Below are 27,677 nucleotides of genomic sequence, written 5' to 3' on the forward strand. Positions count from 1 at the left end.
GATAAATGAGGCCGTTTGACTGGAAGGCAATTTCTAGCTACTACAGAGTTATGACAGGTCAGAGAAATACATACAGCAAGCTGGAATAGGGGAGAAAACAGCTGTAATGGTATGTGTTGAGGTCAAAGTGGAGTAAATCAGAAGACATGCAGAAAAGTAGAAAAGCAATTTGAAATTGGTTTGGAAAAAAAGCAAGAAACCTACAAAAGAACAGAAAAGGAACTGATACAATCTTCCATTTCCTGGAACAAGAATGGAACACAGCCTCAAATTATGACTGCAGACAGACTTGGAAGTCAAAATAATAAACAGAAACACACAAAATAATGAATAAAGTGAACAAAAAATAAGATTTCAGTGAATGGACAATTAAACTATACAGCATTTTAACTAATAGTTAGAAACTATTAGAAGATAGTGGAAATAAAGGAAAGTTGAATGTAATACAAATGAGATGGATTAGATAGATAGATAGATAGATAGATAGATAGATAGATGATTTGGCTTTTAAACTGCCCATCTCCTCACAGGGGAGCTGTGATATTCTAAGCCATTTGCTACTTTATTTACTTATCTACAATGTCTCTTTCAATCATTGCTGACTCTCAGCACCTTACATGTCCTGTTTTGTAACTAAGACTAAAGCAGTATATATGAAAAGATTAAAAAAAAAACAGAATGTCTTTTTATGGAATTAATGTCTATGGAACCTTTTAAGAGGCTGGACAGATGTCTCTCATGGAGGGCTTAATCTATTTTCTTGCACAGTTGTTTCTTCCAGGGTTTTTCAACAGGGTTGAACTAAATGATCTTTGTAATCCTTTCCAGTTCTACAATTCGATGATCCTATGATCCAATTTACCCTATCTTCCAAGGTTATGTATAAAAGAATATAATATACAGGGTGTCCTACTTACAGATTTAGACACAGAGCCTTTGGGACTTCAGATGAATTTAAATCTAAAGTGATAAGCATAACAATTACTAAGTACTAAATGTTGATCTTGTACATAGAAGGTACCACAAATAATTTATGCAAACATGGCCAAGGATTAGATAGGCTATATTGATTGAAGGTACTATAATGCTGGCTATGAATATGAACAAGAAGACTGATCTAATGTTTCTATGTAGAGGAAAACAGACCATAGTAGGGATTTCCTGATGTTTGTTGGGTGACGATGCAAAGTTGAACAGGACAAGCAGAACAAGATTAGAGGAAGGATAATTGCCCAAATCAGTGTAATCAAGACTGACCAAAGAGTATATAATCAGAGTCCCAGCCCAAGGAATAATGCTATTGTGGTGACTCTTTAGAGTAAAAGGGAGTAAGCTTAGACAGATACAAAGAAAAAATAAGTGGAGTGATAGAGATTACCATCTAATCAGAGATACTTGACAAGACATCTGAAAACTCAGAAGGCAAGGTAGCACTATAGTGTAGAAGAAATCCTTTCAGTGCAACCAGGTATGAAGGAGTACAGAATACCTATGTTCTATAGCAGGGAGATGATGAGCAACCTCATTTGAAACATACAGTATACAGTATAAAACATAATAAAATACCAGAAAATTTATGAACAAATAAATTACAAACTTGGAAAGGTTTTTTATAAATGTAAAAATAAATTAGTAAATACACAACAAAACTATCCTTTCTTGTTGCTGTGTAGGTTGCCTACTTCTCCTACAGGTAGTCCTTGACTTATAAACAGTGACCATTCAAAATTATGAGAGAAATTTTGTGGGTACTTATCAACTAGTTCCAGAGTTCCAATGGCTGACCCATTCCGCAATGATGCCACTGCATTTTGGCCCTTGGTAACCAGTTTACATTTACAGCCATTTGCAGAATGTTGCAGTCCCATGATTTACCCCATAACCTGCTGATGGTAAAATATAAATATTCAGAACCATTATCCCTTTATGATCAACAATCTCACAATTGTCATTTGGGGATCACCTGTGCAGAATGGGGAAGAAACTGCAAGAGCTACGCAAAGACTGAAGTGTGTTTAGAAGTATCTTTTTGTTATAACAGCTTACAAAATTGATCTGTCTTAAGCCAAGATACTGACCAGATCCCATAAAAAATGATAAATAAGGTGTTGAGGGAAGGTAAGAATTTGGATCTACCATCCAAGATGCCAATACGTTGACCGGATCTTGCAACCGGGATGGCTCCCGGGCACAATCCAAAGTGCTGGTTATTATCTTTCATGGCAGAGGGACTGGTTACCTGAAAGAGAACTGTCTGTCTTCATCTAGTCACACATCTGGTCAGTTGACCTAGAGATTACACAATGTCACATTATGGGACTTGGGAGTGTGTCTTCTCAGTGATGATTCCTGCCCAGTGGAATGATTTCGCATCTGAGATGCTTACTTCCATCTTTTTGATATACCCTTTTTACTTTCTGAAACTTATTAAGGACTTGGTTGTTGCTACTGGCCTTGGGCTAAAATGGTGGCCCAGCCCTATGATTTTTGGTTCTGACTCCTGGTCAACTATACTCTTTTTCATTGTAATATGCTATTTCATTTTAAATTTCCTTAACGTTTCTAAATTTTAGACCACCCATGAGTTACAGTAGTCAAACAGCTTCAAAAGTGAAATAATAAATAAGTAGTAATGTTGGATTGAAATATTATTACAAAATCCTATAAATGGTACTTTTGACTAAAACAAAACAAAAACACCTTACCGAAATTATGCAGAACTTTGTAACTGCTTGGGAATGGCCTCTAGAGCCTCTAAATATAATGCAAGAATGTTCACACAATTTTTGGAGGTTTCAGAAGCTGCACATTAGCAGAGCATCTTTATATAACTCTCAGAGGGTATAGAGGCCAAGTGTGTCACGATAAATGACATGGCATGTCATAGCTGATACATGTATCATATTTTCATTAGTACTAATCTAAACACTCATGTTATGGAAAATAAGGGCAGAATGCTTCTAAAAAGAAAAGGAGAATGACTGCCTTGGATACTCTTATATTTTCATTGTTTTGGGAATATTTATCTTATGATTTTAACGTGTTTAATGTTTTAAGCCACCGAGAATCACTTTGAAACAGATGGGCAGCAAATAAATTTAATAAACAAGTAAGCAAGCAAGCTTGCTTTAGGGATAAAGAAAGTTTGATACCAATTTTATTTCACCAAGTTTTATTCAATTTACAACACGACTAGAAACTATATTCCTAAAATATCCTGTTGTATAAAGCAGAATCAATGGATTTTACAAAAGAACACTTAATTGTTTATGCCTTTTACTGTTTGGATAAGTGTCATGTTTATGTTTCTATCAAATTAGTTACAGCTTTCAGTGAAGTTACACAGTACTAATTTGGCAACATAGTGCTTTATGTATGAGGACAACTGTGATAAAAGATCTGTGAAACAGACTGATTAAATGACCTGTGAAAAAGAGGTTGAAAGAATGCACTACCAGTTTTAGCACATCTTTTCCTATTAAATGGGCAGGGAAGGTATACTGCTGATCAAGCACACAGACTAGTTTCATTTTCTACAAAATAATCCAAGTTTGCTTGGACTGCAGATTTTAAAATTGCTCATTATATTATTTATATTATTTAAATCAAAAAGAAAATAACCCCAGCAAAAACTATTGTACGGAAAGCAAATTTTAAAACCAGCCATGTTATTGGCAAGAGAAAACTGAATGCCAGCTGGTTAATGTAAATGTCAATTAATTGAATGCAGAAAAGTCATGTATGGTTCTTATTGTATTTTTAATGAATTACCGTTAGTTCTCAGCAGGCACTTATGCCATACTGTAACAGAAGTAACAGAACAAAAGCTTGGGTTCAAGATAACCCCTATACAATGCTTGATCCTTACCTTATGATATTATTAAGAGGATCACAATTTAAAATGGCTAGGAAGAATTAACAGAAGAAAACAACAATAAAATATAATTTTATATATTATATAATCCTTCGCTTCTCCTTCCCGTCGATTTTCTATTATCAAGGCTAGCCCAGAATAGTAATGGAAAATTTCCTTTTCACAATAAATGACCACTTGACACATTTCTGCATGCGTATATGTGTCGTCCATGTGCTAAAACCATATTATATATATCAAGAGAAAAATATTCCAGATGTCCCAAACTATACGGCCTCCCAAAAATACACAAAGAAGGCATACCTCTCAGACCCATAGTCAGCTCCAGAAGAGCACCACTACAAAACCTAGCCAAATACCTAGCAAAGCAGCTACAGCCCCATGCTGAAGCAGCAGCTTCACATGTACAAAACTCATACCACTTCTTGGAAATGATCAAAGATCTACACGTGGAACAAGAAGATCTGCTTGTAAGTTTCGACGTGGTTTCACTATTCACTCAAGTCCCGATAAAAGAAACTCTCGAAATCATCAAAAATAAATACCAACCACCCAAACACCTCATGGAACTAACAGAACACTGCTTAACCAACACATATTTCATATACAAAGGACAAAGATACAAGCAAATTGAAGGAGCCCCTATGGGATCACCACTGTCACCCGTCATTGCAAACCTGTTCATGGAAGAATTCGAATCCAGAGCCCTAGCCAATGCCACCCACAAACCCAAACTATGGTTAAGATACATCGATGACACATTTGTTATTTTGCCCCATGGAACAGAAAATCTGAACAATTTTCTAACACATCTAAACAGCACACACCCCAAAATCAAATTCATCATGGAAACAGAAACAAACAAACAACTACCATTCCTAGATGTACTAATCTACAAAAAAACAGATGGCACACTAGGACACACCATATACCAGAAGAAAACACACACCAACCGCTACCTCAACTCCCAATCCCACCACCACCCAGCACAGATAAACTCCGTAGCCAAAACACTAATTGCCAGAACCAAACGCCTGGCAGACAAGACACACATAAAAACTGAACTATGCACCCTGACTAAAGTACTGACAGCCAACGGCTTCCACAAAAGCAAAATCACAGGCCTGATCCACAAAAACACACTGAGACATAATGGAGACCTAGAAGATGAACAGACCTATGGAACAGCTGTCCTTCCCTACATAAGAGGTACTACAGACAAAATCAGTAAGATACTACATAGGCATCACATCAAGACTGCCTTCAAAACAGACAGAAAAATAGCAGCCATCCTAAGAAACCCCAAAGATAAAATTGACCTGAAAAACCAAGGCATATATAAAGTCCCCTGTGCATCATGCCCTGCCACATACATTGGACAGACCAATAGAAGAATAAGTACCCACCTGGATGAACACAAAAATTCAGTAAAAAAGCTGGAACACACTTCCTCACTAGTCCAACACATGAAAGCCCAGGTCATAGCATCGACTTCAATGGCACCAAAACCCTAGCCATCATAGAAAACCCCAGCTACAGAATTATCAGAGAAGCCATAGAGATTGAAAAAAGACTTGAAAGCATGAATAGAAGAGATGATTCCACCAGACTGTCAATTATTTGGAAGCCTGCACTCACAAACAAAAAAACCTCCACACCACAAGCCAGGCAAACACCTGGGCACAGACAGATCTTCCCGATACCTCCAGCTCAAACACACCCCAACCAGGCACCCAGATGAAACCTAGCTTCCTAACAAATTATAGCTGTCCATTTACTCGGAGCCAAGCTGCACTAAAAGCCTCCAATACAGGAACACAATGTTGCCAGCCAATCAAGACAAAAAAAGCCACAAAACAATCAGAAGATATTAGAAACACCAATCAAGCAGAACACAGCAAATTCCAGGACCAATAAACACAGACCAAGACTCCCAACCAATCAGGAGGAAGAAAAAACCATTCTGGCACAGCAGTAGGCTAGCCCCAAATTTAAAACTGAAACGGCTGTGAAAGTCTGACTCACAGACGAACACAATTCAGAAGCCTGATGATGGCAGATGAGATTCTGCCGAAATGTTGCTACAACTTTAAAAGCACAACTATAATGACGTGGGAAAATACCCGAACAAAGCTGAATACCATACATGCAAGTACACACACACACACACACACACACACACACACGCGTGCACCAGGATTAGGAAAAGAAGCTATTGGAATGAATGACATAATTTATCAACTATTATCTTCCACAAACACAAAAGCATGAAAATGTGTGCACAGAGAGACATGTTGCCCTCTTTTCTTCCATCAGAAATAAGAGTAAAGTTGAAAAACACATGATGGAGATGGGAAAAAAGAAGAGATAGTTGTATAGAGAAGTGAAATAACAGATGGGAAACAAAACTAGATGGAGCGGGAAGTGGGGGAGAGCAGAGGAGGGGGAAAGAGAAAGGAGAGAGCAGAAGTGGGGAGGGGAGGGGAGAGTAGAGGAATCAAAAACTATTTAGGAATTGCAGAAAGAAGAAAAATTGGCAAGCAGCCCTTTAGAAGTGCTATGTTTTCAAATGTAGTGCAGAATTCAAGCATTTTGTTTTATTTTTTTAATTAAAAAACTATATTTAAAAAAATTACTAGCCAAAGGCCACCTTTTGCATTGTTATGTACAATCAGTTCCTCTATTTTGTTTTCCCTTCCTACTTCCAACCAGACTTTTTTTTAGATCAAAGATTTGTCAGACATGAGTATTTCAGATAATCTGTCTTCTCATACCACACAATGGATGATATTCATAGGTGTTCATGCTTTCTAGTTATAATGTCTGCAGTCATTTGTACCTTATGCCTACACATTTCTTTTCAGTAGATGCTACTATTCTATGCACTAAATGTAAATTAGCCCATCCCACCCATTAATAGGCAAACATTTGGGGAACTGAGATTTTATATTTCTGTCATCTATATAATCAGCACTATTGTATGCATTACTCAGTTTCCAATATGAGTAACTGAATACTTATGAGTATTCAAAGCATAACTTATGAGAGATACTGCCACCATTTGGACTAATAAATAACTTTGAATTAAAAAGATCATAGAGATGTTGCAGAATGACATATCCTTGAATTAAAGATATCTTTAAATTCCTAATTGGCATAATTAGTTATAAAATAGGTGGTTCATGCAATAAAAGCTTAAGCACACATCTGCTTTACACATTGCAATACACACATATATGAAAAAAAAGTTTAACATCACTTTTTCAGATCACTTAGATAACACCACTGATCTACAACTATATTCGAGTTCCATTCCTCCTTGAGGTTTAGTTTAGCTACACCCTATTCTAATAACTTCAGTGAAGAAAGCAGCCAAGAATTATGAAGTTCCCCAGTAATTTCTCAAACTTATTTCAATATGTTGATGTGTTCTGAAAGTACATATACTAATATGCACATCTCTTTTGAAGTATGCGTGTATCAAAATACTTCACAGTTTTTCAAACTTTTCCACAGATTCAGTAGCTTTTTTTTTGTTGTTGTTCAGTTTCTGGATTTTTATGGATACTCATGATGTTCTAAATTCAAATCCATATACAGTATGGAAACTTCTGGGATTTTGTGACATTTACAAGAATAGTTACTCATGTTGGCATCCATTGAGTAGAAGGGTGTGAGGGAGGCAAATGATTAAATATCAGCCATGACATTTGTATTTACATCACATTGTTGTTTGTGAGTGTATGTATATAAGAGTCAAGGCTGATGCTGAAGAGTCCTGAAGCAGAGTTCACCATTTTCATGAATACTCTGTTTGCTGTGATATCCTTGGCTGACCTGTGAGTTTTATCAATTCATTAAACTCTTCCACTTCCAGCTGTTTTGTCTAGCCTTGTATTTTTGTATTATATGTGCAGCTTATTAGCAATAGCACTTAAACTTATAGACCACTCCACAGTACTTTACAGCACTCATGTCAGCATATTGTCCCCAACAATCTGTATTTGCATTTTCCTGACCTCAAAAGGATGGAAGGCTAAGTCAATGTTGAGTAGGTCAGGATCAAACTCCTGGCTGTGGGCGGAGTTAGCCTGCAATACTTCATTCTCAGCACTGCATCACTATAGGTGTCCTTATTGCTTTTAAGGAGGCAGAAATAAAGATTACAGCTAGAGGTCACTTTTATGCCATGTTCTTCTGTTCTTGTGTGATCCATCCCAAATCCATATATCACCTCGTTATTTGTGTGTGACCTAATTCCATGAGTCCTTCTCTGTCTGTTCCTTTCATACACTTTTAATTATTGTTATTCCCATCCCCTCAATAATTTAAAACATTTCTCTATGGACTGTTTCTCTAGGGGATCTAAAACCACATTTGGAATTGAATTATTCAAATAGTTTAGTACACTGTTTTATTAAGTTAATTAAAGCCAATATTAATAAAATAAAGTGTGGCTGTGATTCTGGGGCTAAAAAAGAAATAAAAAGAATCTGTAGTGTATTCTATCCTCAAATGGCAGGTATTTGTTTAATGCAGGTGGAAAGGACTTCTGTGCCAACTGCAACAGGGGAAATACCTAAAGGAGTCAGCTTAGCAAATTTATCTGTGGCAAAAGCAACAAGTGCTATTAGTCTTGAAGAAAAGAAGGAGGGGGACAGGGTAGAAATGGAGGTAAAAAACTGGGGAAATGAAGATTTCACCATTCATTCCCTTCTGAATTTTACAAAGAGGAGGAGGGGTGACAGAATCCAAATCCACATCTAAGAAGCATGCAGGTAGAGCTGCATAACATTACTTGAGTAGGAGAAGATAATTCCAGCTTGGTAGCCTGTAATCACTATGAATGAAGCCTACCTGCTGTGTAGACAGAGAAAACCCAGCAATCACAGATAACATAGCTACACCACTTTACAAGGGAAATTCAATGGTAATACTTTGGTGTCTTTTAAATTTGGATCAAGAAAATGAATTAGAAAGGTAGATATTTTATATAATTTGGATTTTTAAAAATTGAAATAAGGCACTTTCTGGACTGGGTACAACCAAGACTACAGCTTCCTTATTAGAAATTTTATAGGATGAAGTGTCATTTTTTCCTTTACCTGTCTAAAAGAATTGCAAAGGAGATATATTGAAAATGTACTATGGTAAAAATTTTAAATGTGTATACAACTGAAATTTGGCAAGGTGAGTGACACTGAAAGAATCTGTTTTCCTACACTCATCCTTTCTGCCAAAAAATGAAGCAGCTTCAAGCATTTTGAACCTTTCCCTGTAATACCAGAAGTGATGAAACAGGTCTATTATTCATCCTGCAAAGCCTGCAGAGGCTTTTTTCAAGCCTCTGGGAGGCCGAAAAAGGCCTCAAACTGGCAGAAAATCAGCTGTGAGCTGCAGTGCAGGTAAGGGGCCGGCGAAGGGGTTGCGCACGCAGAGGGTGCGGGGGGGCATTGCCTTCTGAGTGCTGGCATGTGAGTGCATGAGTGCAAGAACGTGCACAAAAAGGTTAGCCACCATTGCCCTAGTGTGTCATGCCCCCGTTGGAACCTGAATCTGCAGAGTAAGATGAGCTGCAGCTGGAGCCAACGGAGATCAAGGGAGCGGCTTCAATGGCTTGTGGAGACGAGCAAGCTGAATCAGCCCAGGGCCCTTCAGGATTGCGGTGGCTTGTTAGCAGGGAGGAATGGGGGCAGGATAAAACTGAGAGAAGGCAAGCAGTAGACATGAGGAGCGAGAGAGCTCAGGCAACGAGCAAGGACCACCCCGTCCTGATCCCTGAGCACGGAGAGTGGAGAGAAGATGGGAACAGCGTAGACCAACCTGATGACTCGGGAGAGCTCCCCACTCCTTTTCATAAGGCATACCTGAAGACTGAGATTTAAGGAGACACTGTGGGGAGGGGCATTTGTAGGGAACAAACGCTGAATTGGTAGAGTTTGGTGTGTCTGTACAGACATTTGGAGTTTGCAGGCCTGCTTGCTTCTTCCTTACTTGTGGACTCAGTGCCTTCTTCCTGACTTTGTGGAGTCATTGTTTGTTCTTTGTTTTGTGGACTAATTTCCCTGTTCCTTTGTTTTGCTGGACTGGGCGCAGCCAGAGGCTCCTTTATGTGTGTCTGTGTGCGCGCTTTGCTCTGGGACTTGCCAAGAAGGTGGGAGTGTTTGAGGGGAAATTTGGAGCATTAAAGGGGAGTTTGAACTGTCATCTGGCTGTGTGACCTTCGTGCCTTGTCCCGGATCATCACATAGTGGTAGTGACCTTACCATGCTCCCTGCAGCTCTCATAAGCAATGAATGAATGATAGAGCAAACAAACGAAAGAATGAACAAACGAATGAATTAATATTGGCCAAAGAATAAAAGAGTTTGTTGAAACTATTAAATATCCCATTCTAAAATTTAGGTATATATTTGTTAATGAATTTATACTACAAGCTTAGTAGAAGATTTATACTGTATATAACAAAATTGGTACTAAATCTGGTCACATTGCCAATTTCAAAAACCGATACAAAAATTTATGCCACCAGATAAAGACTGAATGCACCAATTATCACATTAAACAAGAGGAAAACCTTCTAAGCACCAATTCCACCCGAGCTTTTTACAATTTTGTAAACAACAAACTAAAAGACTCAAGGTCCATCCCTCCCTTGATAGGACCTGATGGTAAAGACTGCAACGATGACACCATTAAAGCCAACATCTTTAACACATTCTTCGGCTCAGTATTTGTAAACAGCAATGGATCATGCCCAGTATTTCCTAGCCGTACCACAGATAACAACAATGATCTAATACATATCGATTTCACAGAAGACAATGTCGAAAAATCACTACGCAATCTAAAACCATCTCTATCTATTGGACCGGATGGAATATGTGCCTACTTCTTAAGAAAGCTATCCACTGCCATAGCCAAACCTCTAAGCATAATCTTTGAAAAATCTTTCAGGACCAGCTCCTTGCCTAACCTATGGTCACAAGCCACAGTCATCCCCATCTTCAAAAGGGAGACCCAAGCCTAGTTGAAAATTACAGGCCAATCTCCTTATGCTGCGTCACCTGTAAAGTCATGGAATCAATTATTAACCAATCCATCATCCTCCACTTAGAGTCAAACAACCTACTCTCCAATAAACAATTTGGTTTCAGAAAAACTATCCTGTAATCTGCAACTCTTACACTGCAAAAACATATGGACGACACAACTCGACCAGGGCAAAGCAATTGACGCAATCTACATAGACTTCTGTAAAGCCTTTGATTCAGTGGTACACGACAAACTACTCCTAAAAATAAAATCCTATGGTATCTCTGGACAACTGAATAACTGGATAGAAGCATTCCTGTCAAACAGACAACAAATGGTCAAAATCGGGAGCGTTCTATCAAATCCAGTACCTGTCAATAGTGGTGTCCCCAGGGCAGTGTTCTAGGACCAACTCTCTTCATACTCTACATAAACGACCTCTGTGATCATATTAAGAGCAATTGTTCTCTTCGCTGATGATGTAAAGCTGTTCAATACCACAGACAATACTGCTACCTTACAAAAAGACCTTGACTATGTATCTGAATGGTCAAACAAATGGCAACTCCAAATCTCAACAAATAAATGCTCTGTCTTACATATTGGCAAAAAATCAGAAAATAAAATACAAGCTGAATAGTCAAGATCTTGTTGATGACCCAAGCTCTGTAAATACTCACCTCTAATGATCTAATGATCTTGGAATACTCACCTCTAATGATCTAAGTGCTAGAGCCCACTGCAACTACATAGCCAAAAAGGCATTAAGAGTTGTTAACCTAATCCTAGTTTTTTCTCTGGTAATATCACACTACTAACCAGAGCATACAAAACATTTGCTAGACCAATACTCGAATACAGTTCATCAGTCTGGAACCCTCATTACGTATCTGATATTAGCACAATTGAGAAAGTCCAGAAATATTTCACAAGAAGAGTTCTCCACTCTTCTACTCGTTGTAGAATACCTTATGCCACCAGACTTGAAATTCTAAAACTAGAAAACCTTGAATTACGCCGTCTTCGGTCTGACCTAAGCATGGTATATAAAATCATACATTGCAATGTCCTACCTGTCAATGAATACTTCAGCTTCAACCATAACAACACAAGAGCACACAATAGATACAAACTCAAAGTAAACCGCACCAAACTTGATTGCAGGAAATACGACTTCAGCAATAGAGTGGTCAATGTCTGGAATACTCTACCCGACTCTATAGTCTCTTCCCCAAACCCCAAAAACTTTAACCTTAGACTGTCTACTATTGACCTCACCCCTTTCCTAAGAGGTCTGTAGGGGGCGTGCATAAGCGCACCATCGTGCCTACCGTCCCTGTCCTATTGTTTCTCTTATTCTTTTATTTTTCTTATATGTACCCATTTCATGTATTCACAACTATGTATACACTTATACTTATTATCTTGTAAACAATTGGCAAATCAAATAAATAAATAAATAAATAAATAAATAAATAAATAAATAAATAAATAAATAAATAAATAAATAAATAAATAAATAAATAAATAAATAAATAAATAAATAAATAAATAAATAAATAAATAAATAAATAAATAAATAAATAAATAAATAAATAAATAAATAAATAAATAAATAATGGTTCTAACATTACATTTACCTAAAAAATCCACAGGTCAAACCCACATAATCAAAGGTATCTGAGCTTCTGCTATAAAATAAAATAGTGCTTCTGAAATTATATCTGATCCAAAATTAGCTTTCCATCAAATAAAAATAAGGAAGGTTGGTTAAGGAAGTTGAAAGAAAAGAAATTATTATTTTACTACCAATATAAATGCACAATTTGCTTGATTAGAAGAAATATATTTATTCCAATACACTGAGTAATAGGTGCTATGGCAATCATATATATGCATCTATTCTACTGGTGTATCCATTCATCCATTATATGTATCCATTCTACTGGTGTCTACTAACAGATATATTTAGTAAGGAACACAGTAGTTAAAGCAAGCATAATTAAAACTATTAAATGGAATTCACTTCCCACCAAATAGATGGAAGGATTATATGAAGGGTTATTTCCAATAAATCAAAACCCAAAAGTAATAAAATAAAAATGTGAAAATAAAATAATAAGGAAATGGCTTCTTTTATTGCAGAATTTTCAGAAAAATAATTATAATGCAACTATGTTGGGCTAAGGGAACTGTACGAGCTAAGGGAAACTGTAACAATTTATGAGAAGAGCTTTTATAAGTTCAGAACAGACTGGTAATTTAATTTTGTCATATAGTGCTCTTTCTTTGTATCGAACTCTACATTGTAGATACTACAGAACAATCAATACAGTGCAATAGATTACTAAATATTTAGAGCAATGCACTTTTTTTTTTCTGCTGGTTGTAATCCTTTCACAGAAATGTTAACTTCATACTCAGATATGTTTTACTATCAAAAGTCAAACACAATCATGCAGTGAATACAAATAAACACAAATAAAATTACCAGAATTGGGGAAGGGGGATTATTAACAATTATTAAAAATATACCATTAAAATGTTTCAGTTTCTCTATCGATTGGTTTCTAGATAAACATGTCATATAAAAGGGAAGCAATTAACTTTTGGTGTTTATTTCTAACATTTAATTAAAAAATAATAAAAGCAGGTATTTTCTGAAGATCTGCTCTGTTAGTTGAATATCCTAAAAGTATGTTCTCTAGAACATTACAATTCCAATGCTTTCTCTCTTTTTCTTCACTTCAGGCTCATGGATACATGTCCATCTACACAGTACAACCCCCAGCTGCATCCTTGTTTTAAAATAATTCAGTAGAAATAACGGACACTTTCTTTGTTTTCCTTCCATATGCTACTTTATAAGGACCATCCATCCCTGCTCTCCACAATGCATTTGTTAAACAAATGCACAGGTTATTAAATGGAGCTGGGGGAGCTTAGCATGGACACAAAGATAGTAGCTTCAGACCTTTCAAGGACTCCCCCATCCTGCATGCAGGCCCGCTACACACTGACTATCTTGCTCTCGACATAATTGTTCCCCTGCCCTTTCCCGCCAAGGTGCTCAGCTTTTCTGTGGCAAAAAAAGGGAACCAATCTTTCTGAGCTTTGTGCACCCATCGGCCTGCCACTGATCAGCTGGCAATTGGGAAGCTGCAGGCTCTCCTGCCCCTTGTCTGGTTTGGAAAGCTGATCCTTGAATTAAAGGCAGCTTCAGGATGAGATTCCTAAAACCTTTCCCCTCCTTTCTCCCTTTCCTAGAAAAGCCACATTGCTTCTATAAATAAAAAATAAAAATAAAAAATTGGGAGGGACAGATTTGTTGATCCCCCTCTGGTCCAATTAGGTGCTAGGACTAAATTCTCCTTCTGCTTTCCAATTTCTCTCCCTTTTAAAAACCTTACCTTGACTCCAGGCTGAAAGTAGACGAATGAAGCAACAAGGAAATAAAATTATTTCTGTGGCTTTTTCCCTTAAACTAAACAACAACAACAAAAAAGTCATCTCCAAAAGTTGTGCAACAAAATAGAGGACACTGGTTCTTTGCAAGATTTAGCTATCCATCTGAAGGGCAAGAGGCAGGAGAATGCTCTAGCCTGCTGATTGGCAGCCAACCAATCCTGCAGAAAGCTCTCAAAGCAGCTGCCATTTCTGCAAGGAGTTGTTGGGAACTTGAAAACAGTGGCTACTTTCCAAGGAGCATGGGGAGCAGGTCTAATCATTGCAGGTCCTATTGGGGCAGAATAGGGGATGACAGACAGGAGGGGAGCTACAGCATTCCCGTGGTCTGTGTGATGGCAAATGACCACAGTGTCTCTTCAGCTGCCATAATTTTGAAACAGTGTCGTATATAGTTTTGGAATGTCAGTCATAACTTTGAAATGTCATGAAGCGGCCTGTAGTTTCTTGAGAACTACCTGTGTAAATAGACTAGTTAATCTCACAGTTATCCTATTCCCATTAATGAAGGCCTCAGTTTGAATAACTTGTACATCTAAGCACATGTGTAATATCTAGGACTATGCTGTTTCTTTAAGCTGTGAGAGAGGGAACTACGGCTACAATTATATCAAATAATATCCTTAGCAAGAGGTCAAAGTTCCATTTTTTCCCCATATATGTATATGAGATTTTATATAAACTATGACAGTTAAAGATACAGAACTATGTGACAAGACTGAAGAAAAAGCTGATCCTAGAGTATGTCAGGTAGTCATTATCATTCTTTATTTGCACTTCCCTTTAATTTTTAGATGATGCTTCCAGAATCTCTTTTGGGCATTTTTATGCCTTCTATATTGTATTGTGTAGCATTTTATAATTTCTTTTTCAGAGTGTTGCCTTTATAATTAAATTTTTTAGAATGTATCTGTTAATTACAAACATAATATACCCATAAATAATATCTCTCCAAACATAAAATATTAAATCCAAATAAAAAAATGCAATGCAAATCTCATTTTAAAGTACAATCCTAGTAAATTAAGATGGATATGAACAGTTAACCAGGGGGCACAGTATACTCAGAAGACCAAACATGAGGCTTGTTTAATACATGCAACTAACAATTGTCTGCCAAAAAAAGGGCTGCCAGGTGAGCAGATTGTCATTGCAGGCTAGACTAATGGATCCTCTAGTGGCTTTTGTTACTGCTCATGTTACACCACTGAAATGATGAGCCTTGAAAATGACACAACATATGTAGCTTCAACTTGTTGGCTATAGGTAATCCTGCTCTTTTTGGTTTCAGAAGCAGATGCAGATGAGACTAGCAATATAAATATGCAAATTGAAATGGTCCCTAGTCAGCGACACTGTGCCTACCTCTAATGGACCTCGTAGAAAGTCTGTTTGCTCAGCTCCTATTTCGAGTGCTACATCCACAGAAGCAAAAGGACGGCTGGCCATCTGCTGTCGCTCTCGCAAAAGTTGCTGAGGAAAAAGGGAAAAAAAAACCTACATTAATAAAGTATATTGAAAATTGAATATTTAGTACAGTCAGTCAATGATTCATTTAACATTTATCCACTAATGGGAAACGCAGCTTCTGAACTATATGTTCCAAAGGAGTTCAGTTGTACGATAACACAGCTTTCTATACTTGGGGGAAAACATAATAAAACCAGAAATGTTTATTTGTTTTTATGAAGTCACAAGGGGAACACAATTATTTGTCATGTTTCCTTGAGTTCTGTGCCACTGAATCAATTACAAGTTGGGCTGGGTTGTTTCTGCTATTTTTAGTACCAAATACAGTAGTCTTTGACTTACAACAGTCCATTTAGTGACCATTTGAAGTTACAATGGCACTGAAGAGTGGCTTATCATCATTTTTCACACTTATGACCAGTGCAGCATCTCAATATCACATGATCAAAATTCAGACACATAGCAACTGACTTATGATGGTTGCAGTGTCCCAGGGTCATTTGATCACCTTCTGTAACCCTACCAAGCAAAGTCACTTAACAACAGCATTACCAACTTAACAACTACAGTCATTCACTTTAACAACTGTCATAAGAAAGATCGTAAAATGGGATAAAACTCATTTAACAAATGTCTCATTTAACAACAGAAATTTTCGACTGAATTGTGGTTGTAACTCAGGGGCTATCTACACATTTCTTAGAAATAAGCTATTAGGAGCACAGGTTGAAAATAGCTAGTTAAAACTTACTTCTTTTTCTTAAAAAATTCTAGTGTCTCACATTTGTTTTCATTTGGAAAAAAATCAAAAGGTGGAAAGGCACAGTCATTTGGAAGGTGCTATTTCTTCTTAAAATATACACTATTCCTTACTGCTCTATGCTCACTCACACACATCTATCTATTTAGTCCTCATATTCATACTCATCTCGTATATTTATAGAAGAATTACTATGAGCTATGATTTCAAATAGTGTTTAATTGTTATTTTTTCACTTGTTATTAGAAAAAAAATGCTAAAAAGTCTTCTTCATCTTTCCATATTATTTTTCCAGGAAATATTTCAGTGGTAGTAGAGGAATTAGAAGAGAAGATGACAAATTAATTGTGTAGCAGCAATAGTGACCATAATAAAAGCAGAAGATGGCATGGATTGTATGGAAAATCATCATAGTTCTAATACAGTTTTCCTTCTTCGTGGTTAGAAATTCCAGACCTTATAGCTGACAGAAATCCTGTGTGACAAAATTTGGCGGCTTAATAACATTGATATAAGGTGATAAGGTCAACATCAAGAGTCAGAATCTTTAAAAAGTGACCTTGCTTACATATAAAAAATTATTGAAAGGTTCTTTTAATCAAAATAAATTGTGGTCACTTTCTTTTGCTCTGTTAATTACTGTATGAAACTTTATTTTCTCAAATATTATTTTGGTGCTCTCTCTAAAATCACATTTATTTGCATCTGTCTTTGCTGTAGAACTTGAATTCTCTTATATGAAAGCCAAAGGCAATTCAGTATAGCAACCTTGAGTGTTATGGCTTCAAAGCGACGTAATACATTACTGTACAAAATCTAAATTATAAAAGATAATTTTTTTATCATTTATAAAATTAGCCAGCAACCAGTGTGTCATGTCACTGCCTAGTTCTGAATATTTTAGAAAAAGCACATATATCATATTTCACAATTATCAAATGTTCCTCATATACATGCTCAAAACATTTTTCTAAACAAAGAGCACATGTGAAAAATCACAGCAAGCATGACCTGAAATCTTATATCATGGAACAAACTCTGAATTCATCCTGGGAACAAGACCTTTCAGCCTTTAGATTCCCTGTGTATTTGTACTGCAGTCAGATGGAGTTATTACTAATAGTGTCTGCAGATGCTTAAGCATAGTCCCTTCTCTGATTACTTAAACATGAAGAATAATGTCTGAGTATCAGAGAACATTATTACACCAGTGCCAGTGCAACTGTGTAACTTAAAATACTCACACTAGACAGAGACTGTCAGAAACTCCAGTGACAGGCGCAAACAACCAGACTCACACATGAAGAGTTCAGTTACCTGTTTTATTGCTCAAGCCTATACATAGGGATCTCGTCAGACTAATGTTTGCAGATGGGTGGTATTAGATAAGGTTTAACAACATTCAAGGTGGGTTGGACTTTGTCCTTTCTACCCACTTAGGGACTCTAGACTAATTCCCCATTTGACTCTTCCCCTGGCTCAATCAGTCTGCCTCAGTGGTAGGATTCCAATTTTTTTACTACCGGTTCTGTGGGTGTGCCTTGGTGGGTGTGGCAGGGGAAGGATACTCTCAGAGTTGGTATTTGCCAGTTCTCTGAACTACTCAAAATTTCCACTACCAGTTCTCCAGAACTGGTCAGAACCTGCTGAATACCACTTCTGATCTGTCACCTATCTACCAATATTACAAGTTATTCAGTAAGCCACAATGTACATCCTTCCAAGCTAATTTATATTTTTCTTTCAACCTATAATAATAATACTAATTAAACAAAGCAAATAAAAATGACAAACAACACTAAATAATACAAATCTTACTTCTATGCATTTGAAAAACTAATAAAGGCAATATTAAATATTTAAGTCAAATTAGTTGCCCAATTAAGCTTAGTTGCTTGCTTCTTTATATGAACTGAGTTTGGCTGCATTTGGAATGAACTGCCTAAACTGAATTCTATACATACTTAAAATAGTACACCTAGACACTAAAGGATTCCCAAAGGAAAATATTACAATAGGCTTGTATGGTACCAGGGACAGGCATGAAAAGCAGTTTCTTTAGGGCTTGTTGGCACAAGAGACTTAGACTCCCCTTTTCTTCAAACTTCAAGGGAAAAATGGTCCTCTGAGCCCATGATAGCAGTTGATGTGGAGGCAAATAAAAGGAGGAAGGAGTGAGAGACAGAAGGATGCTGTTGCTGTTACCACATGATCACCCTCTTGTCCTGTGAATGTCTGCTTGTATTCTGAATAGGAAATGACTGTGAAAAGGAGAGATCCTGGGGGAGTTTAGGTCCACTGTGAAGCAGTGGGGAAATGATCATAAGAACCTTCTCTTCCTTGTCTTCTCCTTCTCTTCAATTGCTGTACAGGAACCTGAATGTTCTTATTTTTGAGGGCTACTTACATTTCCTGGCTTTGATTTGTGGGCTGAACCTCAATCCAAACTAAGCTCTTAGGCAGGGGTGGGATCCGACAGGGTTAACTACCAGTTCAGTAATTTACGAGGTTCGGTGATTTATGATGTGCTTCCCTGCATGCTGCCAGCGCGCCTGTAAATCATCATCAGCATGCGTGCAGAGAAGCAGCCTTTGAAAAAGCCCCCTTTCCCTGCTTTTTAAACTGCAGCTATGCCTCGCACAGCAGCTGAAGTTGAAAAAAACAGGAAACAAAGGTCAGATTAGAGCCCAGGTGGGCAGGTGGGCAAAAACATCAGCAGACATAGAACCGGTTCTATGTCTGCTGCTCTTCAGAGCTACCGGTTCTACAGAGGTGGGCAGGAACCCACCCCTGCCCTTAGGCACAAAGAGCTATACACTATACATTACTAATACTATATTTTTAAATACAAAGTGAAATCTTGTCCTTAAGCTTAATGTGACCACTCACAAAGGGACAGAGAATAACTCTGAACACTTGAAGACAAAGATGAATATGTTAATGTGTTCAATGCTTACCTATTTGGTTTTCTCAAATGCTTGAATGATGTTGGAGAAGGTGTTGGAAGGATGTAAACAAAATGGAAAATGTTTTGTTTCAAATTCAGAACAAACCTGCTTTCTGATGGAACACACAAAACAACTCAAGTGTTCAGTGTTTATGCAGGAAAAAAAATGAAATGTTTCAAATATTCTGACTACAGAAAACAGTGGAAACTCAGAACAAGCTCCTCAACCTCATATCCATGTTTTACCTTCTTTTGTGTAATTGGGATGTAAAAAATTAGAGAAAGAAATTTTTTAAAAAATGTACAGGAAAGTAGGGAGTGAAGATATGGCACATGTTCTTATCACATCAAGACCTTTGGGATTACAGGTGGGAACACTGAAAAAAATGACTTATCACCTTTTTTCACACAACTGTTGCAGCATCCCCATGGTCATGTGATCAAAATTCAGACTTGGCAACTGGCTCATGTTTATGACCACAATGGAGTTTCCCCCCATTTTAGGATCACTCCTGCCACAGTTGTTAAGCAAATTACTGCAGTTGTTAAGATTTCGAAATGAATCTTGTCTCCCCATTGAACTTGATTGTGAGAAGATCAAAAAAGGGAGATCACATGACCCTGGGACACCGCCATAAATATGAGCCAGTTGACAAGCATCTGGATTTTGATCACGTGACCATGGGGATGTTGCAATGGTCATGGGAAAATCAGACATAAGTCACTTTTCAGTACTATTGTAACTTTGAATGGTTGTTAAATGAATGTTGTAAGTTGAGAACTACCTGTACAAAAATCACTTGGTGAATGAAGGTAAAGCTGGCAATCATTTGGAAGTTCTCCAGATTCTAAATAAAAGAAACAGGGATGTTTCATTTCTTTAAGTAAATTACTGGGGCATCCAGACAATCCATTATAGCAAGAGAAAGAAAAAGACAAATCTAATATTTCTTATCAAAATTTGGGCAAGATTAAATGGCCAGTCAGAAGCCAAGAAGCTAATACCACAATCAAATACAGACACAAAGACAGTTGATTTACACAATCAATATATTCCCTTTCCTATCAGGTTTGCTGTCTTCTATTGTCAAATCACTTTTTAAAAAAATGTCCATTACCCTCTGCCTGAATAAGTTCTTGCATGAATAAATAGAATACACTATTATTATTATGAAATCAGAAAGCACTGTGAATTGTTTTGCTCAGGACCAGAATGACCCATGAGGCAATGAGGAGGATTGGGACTGCCTGATTTGAAATTGTATTTTGCAGCCTGCTTTTTGAGTCTAGACAAAAGAGTGGTTTTTGCTGAGAAGTAGAAAATTTGAGAATTAGAAGGGTATGATTGGGTGTTCATTTTCTACAGGATATTAAAATTAATGTAGATTTTAAGAATCATTATATTAAAAGGCTTATATTGATTATATGGAACAGATATAATCCAACTCTCTCCAAAAATGCTTTTACAGGCGTAATACAAGTAGCATTTCACAGGAAAGAAACAATAGGTAAAAAGCATTGTTATATAAAAGAACATGAAGAATATAAGATGAAATCAAAGGTCCAATTAGCTGCAGGGAGATTTAGTTTTCAATAGTTTTCATATGTACAGTTAAGAGAAAGATTTAAGATAGATAACAGGACATTTGGAATTGAACAGAAAAAGATGTTGAAGTTGAATTATGTACAAATGATGAATATGTAATTTTTGAAAGAATAAACTTATATAAAATTTGAAAAAGAACAAGGAAAAGACTTGTGCAAAAAATGGGCTAAGAACTTTGCACACAACATAGTGATGGATAATGGGAAAATATATGGCTAAAAGGATTGAAATTAACATTGTTTGTTAACTTCAAAAATAACTTGTCATAAAATAATGTACCATTGACATATGATCCCAGAAACAATATCTATACTGTATAAAGATACCTCAAATTTATGAAGATTATGTTGTCATGGTGGACTTATGAAAAAGCTAGACATCTCTGAACTATAGACTATTATATCTATAAAAATGGAAAAATTCTGAAATACACACACAGAAGAATGGCTGGTGAAGATGATAGAACTAGCAGAGATGGTAAAATTAACTTGTTTGATTTGAGAAAGATCAACTAGATTTATCAGTGACTGGAAACCATTTGTTGACTTTTTGCTTTTTTTGCAATTTATGGGTTTGAAGATTAGAAATGATTTGTGAAAAAAGGAAATTATTATGTAATCTCAGAGGCAGACAGTTAAAATATTACCCTAGTGGTTATAAAATATAAACATAACTTCTGTCAAAAAGATTGGAAGATGCTTCTTAATGTCTTCTTCTGTGCTGTCCCACTCACACACACATACGTACATACATAACTATGGTTTTGTGAGTTTATTAATATTCCCCAGCAAGTCTCTTCACCAAAAACCCAGAACTGCCCCAATTAAGTCCAATCACAAGCATAGAAATGCTAGTCTACAGAGCAATGGCCAATGAGTTCACAAGGCATTTGAAATTTTCCCAATCAAAATAAACCCATCAGGCAAAATTAAATCCACAATACAAGAGTGTTCATGAAGAAGAAAAGTCCAGAGTTAACAAGACACGATCCAAGTCAAGGCATGGTATCAATCCAAAGCAAGGCAAGAATTACAATGACCAGAAAACAGCTGACATCTGGAGAGGTATCTGGGGAAGCATCCAGGGGAATCATCATACTCTTCTCCCCTTCTGTCTCCCCTCCCCTTTTTCCCTTATTTTATTACTTACTTATTCACTATTTGCCTTATATTCTTTCTTTCTTTCTTTCTTTCTTTCTTTCTTTCTTTCTTTCTTTCTTTCTTTCTTTCTTTCTTTCTTTCTTTCTTTCTTTCTTTCTTTCTTTCTTTCTTTCTTTCTTTCTAATATTTATATTGTTTTTATCTTGCTAAAATTTCTTCAATACAAATTATATTTTTTTTTAAAAAAAAGAACAAGACCCACAATTCAGAAGTGAATTTGCAAACAAAAAGATAGCACAGGACAAGAGAAAGCAAAAGCTCACAAAACAATCCTGAATATTTTGAGCTTTAAAATGCACTCTTAAATATCAACACTAAAAGCTTCCTCTTGGAATCAAATGCTTATTAGGCTTTTTCTTGATGCTAGTCCTTTCTAGATTGTCATACAGTTTCTAAATTGGTCTGAACTGTTGATGGCAAACTGTTATCTATTCAGTTGCCTTCACTGTAAAATCATGTTGATGCCCAACTAATCAGAATTCTATACTGCTCAGTTCATCTGATATATGAGCCTGCCCCTCTGAGCCATTATGCAGTTACAATCAGGTAATCAATGAAGTATACTTCGATGATGCCTAAACAAATATTTGAACATCTCTGTAGTATAAAAGTGTTCACTATCTGTCATTGTTCTGACCTGTGCACCATTCTGATTACAGGCAGCACTGTATGTTCAAGCTTTAAATGGTTTCATACATAAAAGTACTATTGGGCTTATAGTGTGCTCAATTTGTTGATGATTTGCTGTCTGTTTGTTTATGTCAGTGGTTCCCAAACTTTTTCAGTCCATCGCCCCCTTGGTGCTACAAACTCATCCTCAGTGCCTTCCACTCAGGGGTGCTATTCAAATTTCTTAACAACTGGTTATAAACTGTGGTGTGGATATGTTAACTAATCATAGTTGACTCACCCATATTAGACATCAATCTCCTGTTTTTATTCCACATTACAACATCCAAAATCATCTAGAATCTCTAGAACACTTCTATAAAGTATCTCAAAGGAGATTCTGTTAAAATTTTAATTGTATAACAAGATAGAAACTAAACTGTTTAGGATTATTTAAGTCCATAAATAGTTGCCAAAGCACTGTATTATTAAAAAGGATTTTTGACCGGGGATTTTGAGTATTTCATAATATATCAGCTAACGAAAGGTTTCATTCTGAATTGTATAGGAAATATAAACAACAGAGTTTTATGACATTTTGGCATAGGATTTTGTAGATAATAACAACTATTTATTATAATCAAAGTAAGGTGGTTGCAAAATTATTTTTGTTTATATTCACATACTATTGTCATTGTAGTGAACAAACACAATTATCCATCTGGGAAATAGGATCTATTGTGGATGATGATGTCTATGATTATCCTAAATTAGACATTTCGGATAATTCATTTTAATAAATATCTAAAACAAATAGATAAAAAGGTTGATTCTGCAGAGGTCGCCAATGTATTCATTATCATTAACTTCAAGAAGGAAAAGATACTGTGTTCTATTCATTTAAATGTATAAAATCAACTCTCTTGTTTGCAAGGTTATAGCCCAGAAACATGGATATAAATATGTAGCAGTGTACATCTTTATGCTCCATTTATAGCAGCTTTTAATAATAGTAACTAAATCAGAATGAGTTAATTACCAATAAACCTTCTATCATAGGGATATTGGAAAAGCCTTTGGCTCCTTCATTCTGTATTCAGGACTTTGTTTGGGCATAAAGGGCAACAATAACAATAGAGAATAACAGACGACAATGTTTTACAATAAATTTGGCAATGAAGAAAAAGGTTATGGTCATGAAGAAAAAGGTTAGTAACTAAAAGTAACCATTCATGGGATAAGGTATTTCTAAAATATAGTTCCAATATACTTAATGCTTTAATGTATAAGCTTTAGCTTTTAGTGTAACAACAATTTTTAAAAGGTCAAAGTTTATTAATGTAACATTTTCCTCAAACAGTCTCCCTGTTATCTACATCATGATATTTTTGAAATATACAGTTGGTGGGAGAATAAAAGGAGGAGGGTACACAAAATTAACTCTCAGTGTTCAAGTGAAACTCACCAAGAGAAAATAATTTACCAAGTTTACCATTATGTGGTCAGGTGTGGATGGTTATTCTAGAAAAACAGAAGAAGGGGAAGAGGGAACCACAATCTGAGCAGTTGTTCTACATTCATCACAATCCATATGTCAAAGAATCTTGGGGAAACCTTCATAGGACAGCGTGCCGAAATAAAGCAAAATAAATCCATATATAGATATGCATCAATATCTCATACAAGTTGACCTGGTGAGAAATGCCACCTGTAACAATCACACACTTTGGATAACTAAAAACAACAAGGCACAGATATGTATACCTTGAAATTGATTTTGCAGATTTTATATAATGCTAGAAATGAATATTATATTTTTTTTTTAAAAAAAATACAAATAGAACATTGGGCTCACTTGTAGGAGAAGCGCAGCATTCACAATTTAATCCATGGCAATACTGAAGCCAGAATCTCTCAGACAATGTAGTGCAGCTGGTTGAGATAGCAAAATGTCCTTGGCTGGCTCATAGTGAACTCTTAATACAGAAAATTGCCTATTTCCAAATACGGGGTGAAGGAGGACAACCCAGACAAATGCAAGCGGAACAGCTGTGCAATTCTGCTTACATAGCCAGAAACAGAACACAAACTTAAATGCTATCTTAACTATACAGATGAGGTCTTATTTGGTTGAAAAATTGCTAGTCATTATTTTTCTTTAAGGACATTTTGTATAACTACTTATACACTGAATCTATAAAGTAAATCCCAATAAATCTTGCTGTAGCAGGGAAAATGGTTAATTATATGTTTGTTTTGTTTTGCAGGAGCTACAAGCTATTTCTGCCATATGACAATTGACACTTTTACCATTATAATACATCTTCAAAATGATATAATTACAAATAAGCTTTTTGAAGATGTGACAGTGCCCAAAAATTAGTGGAAAGTTTTTATTTCAGAAATGATGCATACGACTTTTCTTAGAACAATTTTTTAATGTACTAGATCACTACTCATGAGTTCCATTTCCCATTTTAAAAATAACAAGAAATTAATTTAAAATCATATCCATATTTCTACAATCAAATTAATTTAAAATCATATCCATATTTCTACAATCAAATTAAGAACAGAAATACTTTTGAAATAAAATATATTCAATGAAAATAGGTAAGAATTTTCCACCCAATTTTAAAGATAAATTTTAGGGTTTAAATTCTACTCATTGGATCATTATTTTCAGTGAAGGAACATTTTTAAAAATTTTGTTTTGACCTTCAAGCTTAATCAATATATTTGCAAGAAATAACTACTTTCTTTAACTCTGCAGTTGTAATTATGTTAACAGGAGACTGAATGCTTTTCCTTCTACTTGCTCTGAACTTGCTGTTGTTCTTCCAACTGAAGAAGCACTTTGAAAAAAAGTTACAAGAACAAGGAGAGAATTTCCTTTGGACTGGCAATATACCACAAAACAATTTTATTACAACAGGTTTTTAAAATACAAGAAAGCTGGAAATATATGAAATTACTCTTAGCATTAAGATCTCATGTACTAAGGCCAAACTCTGAATATTTTATTAATTCATAAATCTCAGCATAAAATGAGTTAACCAAATATACTATGCCTATTAAAGTCCTGGCTTATCCAAATATATTTCAACAATCAAAGAAGCAAACCAACTGATAAAGGCTATTCATATTAATCGTTTGAAAGTATCAAGCCAAATGATAATATGTCTTTTGTTTCTTGGGTAAATATGGCTAAATAAGACACATCTAACAAGGGTACATTCATTTTTAAACTTTTAAGTTATATTGCTTAGTAAAAAGGTTAAAGTGATGCATGTTCATTCATTATTCTATGTAAATTAGAGATTTTAATTTTAATTTAATTATATTTGACTCTAAGATAACAAAGACAGTGTGGTTTGACTTTTGCACAAAAAATGGCAGGTAAAAATAAATGAAGGAAATAAGTATTCATTATTACTGGTCTTGAATATTCTGGGGTCCTCTCTCCTCCTGTGAAACCACAAATGGATTAGCAGATTTTACTTTCACACTAGATCTACTGCAGCTTAGCATAATGTAGTTAATGTTCAGTATAATTCATTAAAATAAGCTGGTTTTATAAACAATAATTTGGAACAAATTACAGATTTTCTGTGATTACCTGATATGACAAATTTGAATTAAAGCCGAAGCTTTAGTTCAATAGTTTCTGAACTCTACTTTAGGATTATATTATAAGATAGAGGAGGATATAAATCTGAAGTTCATTGTGGTCAGAGATGGTATTCAGCAGGTTCTGACCAGTTCTGGAGAACCAGTAGCAGAAATTTTGAGTAGTTCAGAGAACCAGCAAATACCTCCTCTGACTGGACCTGCCCCATCTATTCTCTGCCTCCCAAGTCCCAGCTGATCGGCTGGTTCTTCTTTTGTTGCCCTGCACAGGAGAACGGAGCTGGAAAGCAGGTTAGTGGGGTGGGGAGGGAATGAGGATTTTACAGTATCCTTTCCCTGCCACGCCCACCAAGCCACACCACACCCACCAAGCCAAGCCCACAGAACCGGTAGTAAAAAAATTTGAATCCCACCACTGATTGTGGTTCATTTTTGTAAACCTGAAGTAAGAAGCTTATATATTAGACCAACAGTTTCCGAATTATTCCAATAGGCATATATAAAATGTGTAGAAATGTTAAAAATGAATATATAAAATGGCTCATCTTTGATTCCAGTTTTAAAGTAAGATAATTCTTGGAGCCTTACTTAGTAACATTCTTTTTAAAATACTGAATAAACCCTATTAAACAACTTTCTTATGATTCTTGAGTAAGGCAGCAGATGAACTGTAGTCTACTACAGTTTATCACAGAAGAGACAAAGAACTTTATGTAATTTTATGCAAAATGATACAAAAAAAAAATCAAAGGCAGTAAAGTGCCTTTAAAATAAAGTGCTTGCTTGTTCTTTGCTGACTTTTATAGGCTACAATCCCATCCAAACAGTATCAAAAGGTCAATTTTGGAAACCAAATAGCAGGTGCTTGCAATTTCCCCAGAACAAATCAAAAAGAGAAAAAGGATGATCACTGAAAAGGTCACTGTGTATTTGGATCCAAGGAACATTTTAGCAAACTGCATGTTGCTTCTCAAAGAACAAAATATGAATCTTCCCCTACCACTCTAGCTTCATGTTTTGCTTCTAGTGTAAGACTCCATAAAGAGCATGAGGAATTATATTTATCTATAATACCTGAAAAAATAAATTCCTGAACCTATCTATGTTTAACGCAAAGCAAG

At 35.9% G+C, this 27,677-nt stretch overlaps 1 protein-coding gene across 4 annotated transcripts in view; it reads right to left on the reverse strand.

Annotated features, from left to right (window-relative positions):
- ATRNL1 (attractin like 1) overlaps window positions 1-27,677 on the reverse strand; it is a 530,678-nt gene that overhangs the window by 170,093 nt on the left and 332,908 nt on the right. For 3 of the 4 annotated variants that reach the window (XM_087964472.1, XM_087964473.1, XM_087964474.1), the window contains exon 27: window positions 15,740-15,847. In XM_087964472.1, the coding sequence (XP_087820598.1) occupies window positions 15,740-15,847 (108 nt within the window). Of the gene's footprint in view, window positions 1-15,739; window positions 15,848-27,677 lie in introns of those variants that run through there. The other variant, XM_087964476.1, reaches the window with a different exon arrangement.

The sequence above is a fragment of the Notechis scutatus genome, chromosome 4, assembly GCF_049901735.1.
Source record: "Notechis scutatus isolate UNSWTSFEM ecotype Mainland chromosome 4, rNotScu1.2, whole genome shotgun sequence".
Classification (NCBI taxonomy): Eukaryota; Metazoa; Chordata; class Lepidosauria; order Squamata; family Elapidae; genus Notechis; species Notechis scutatus.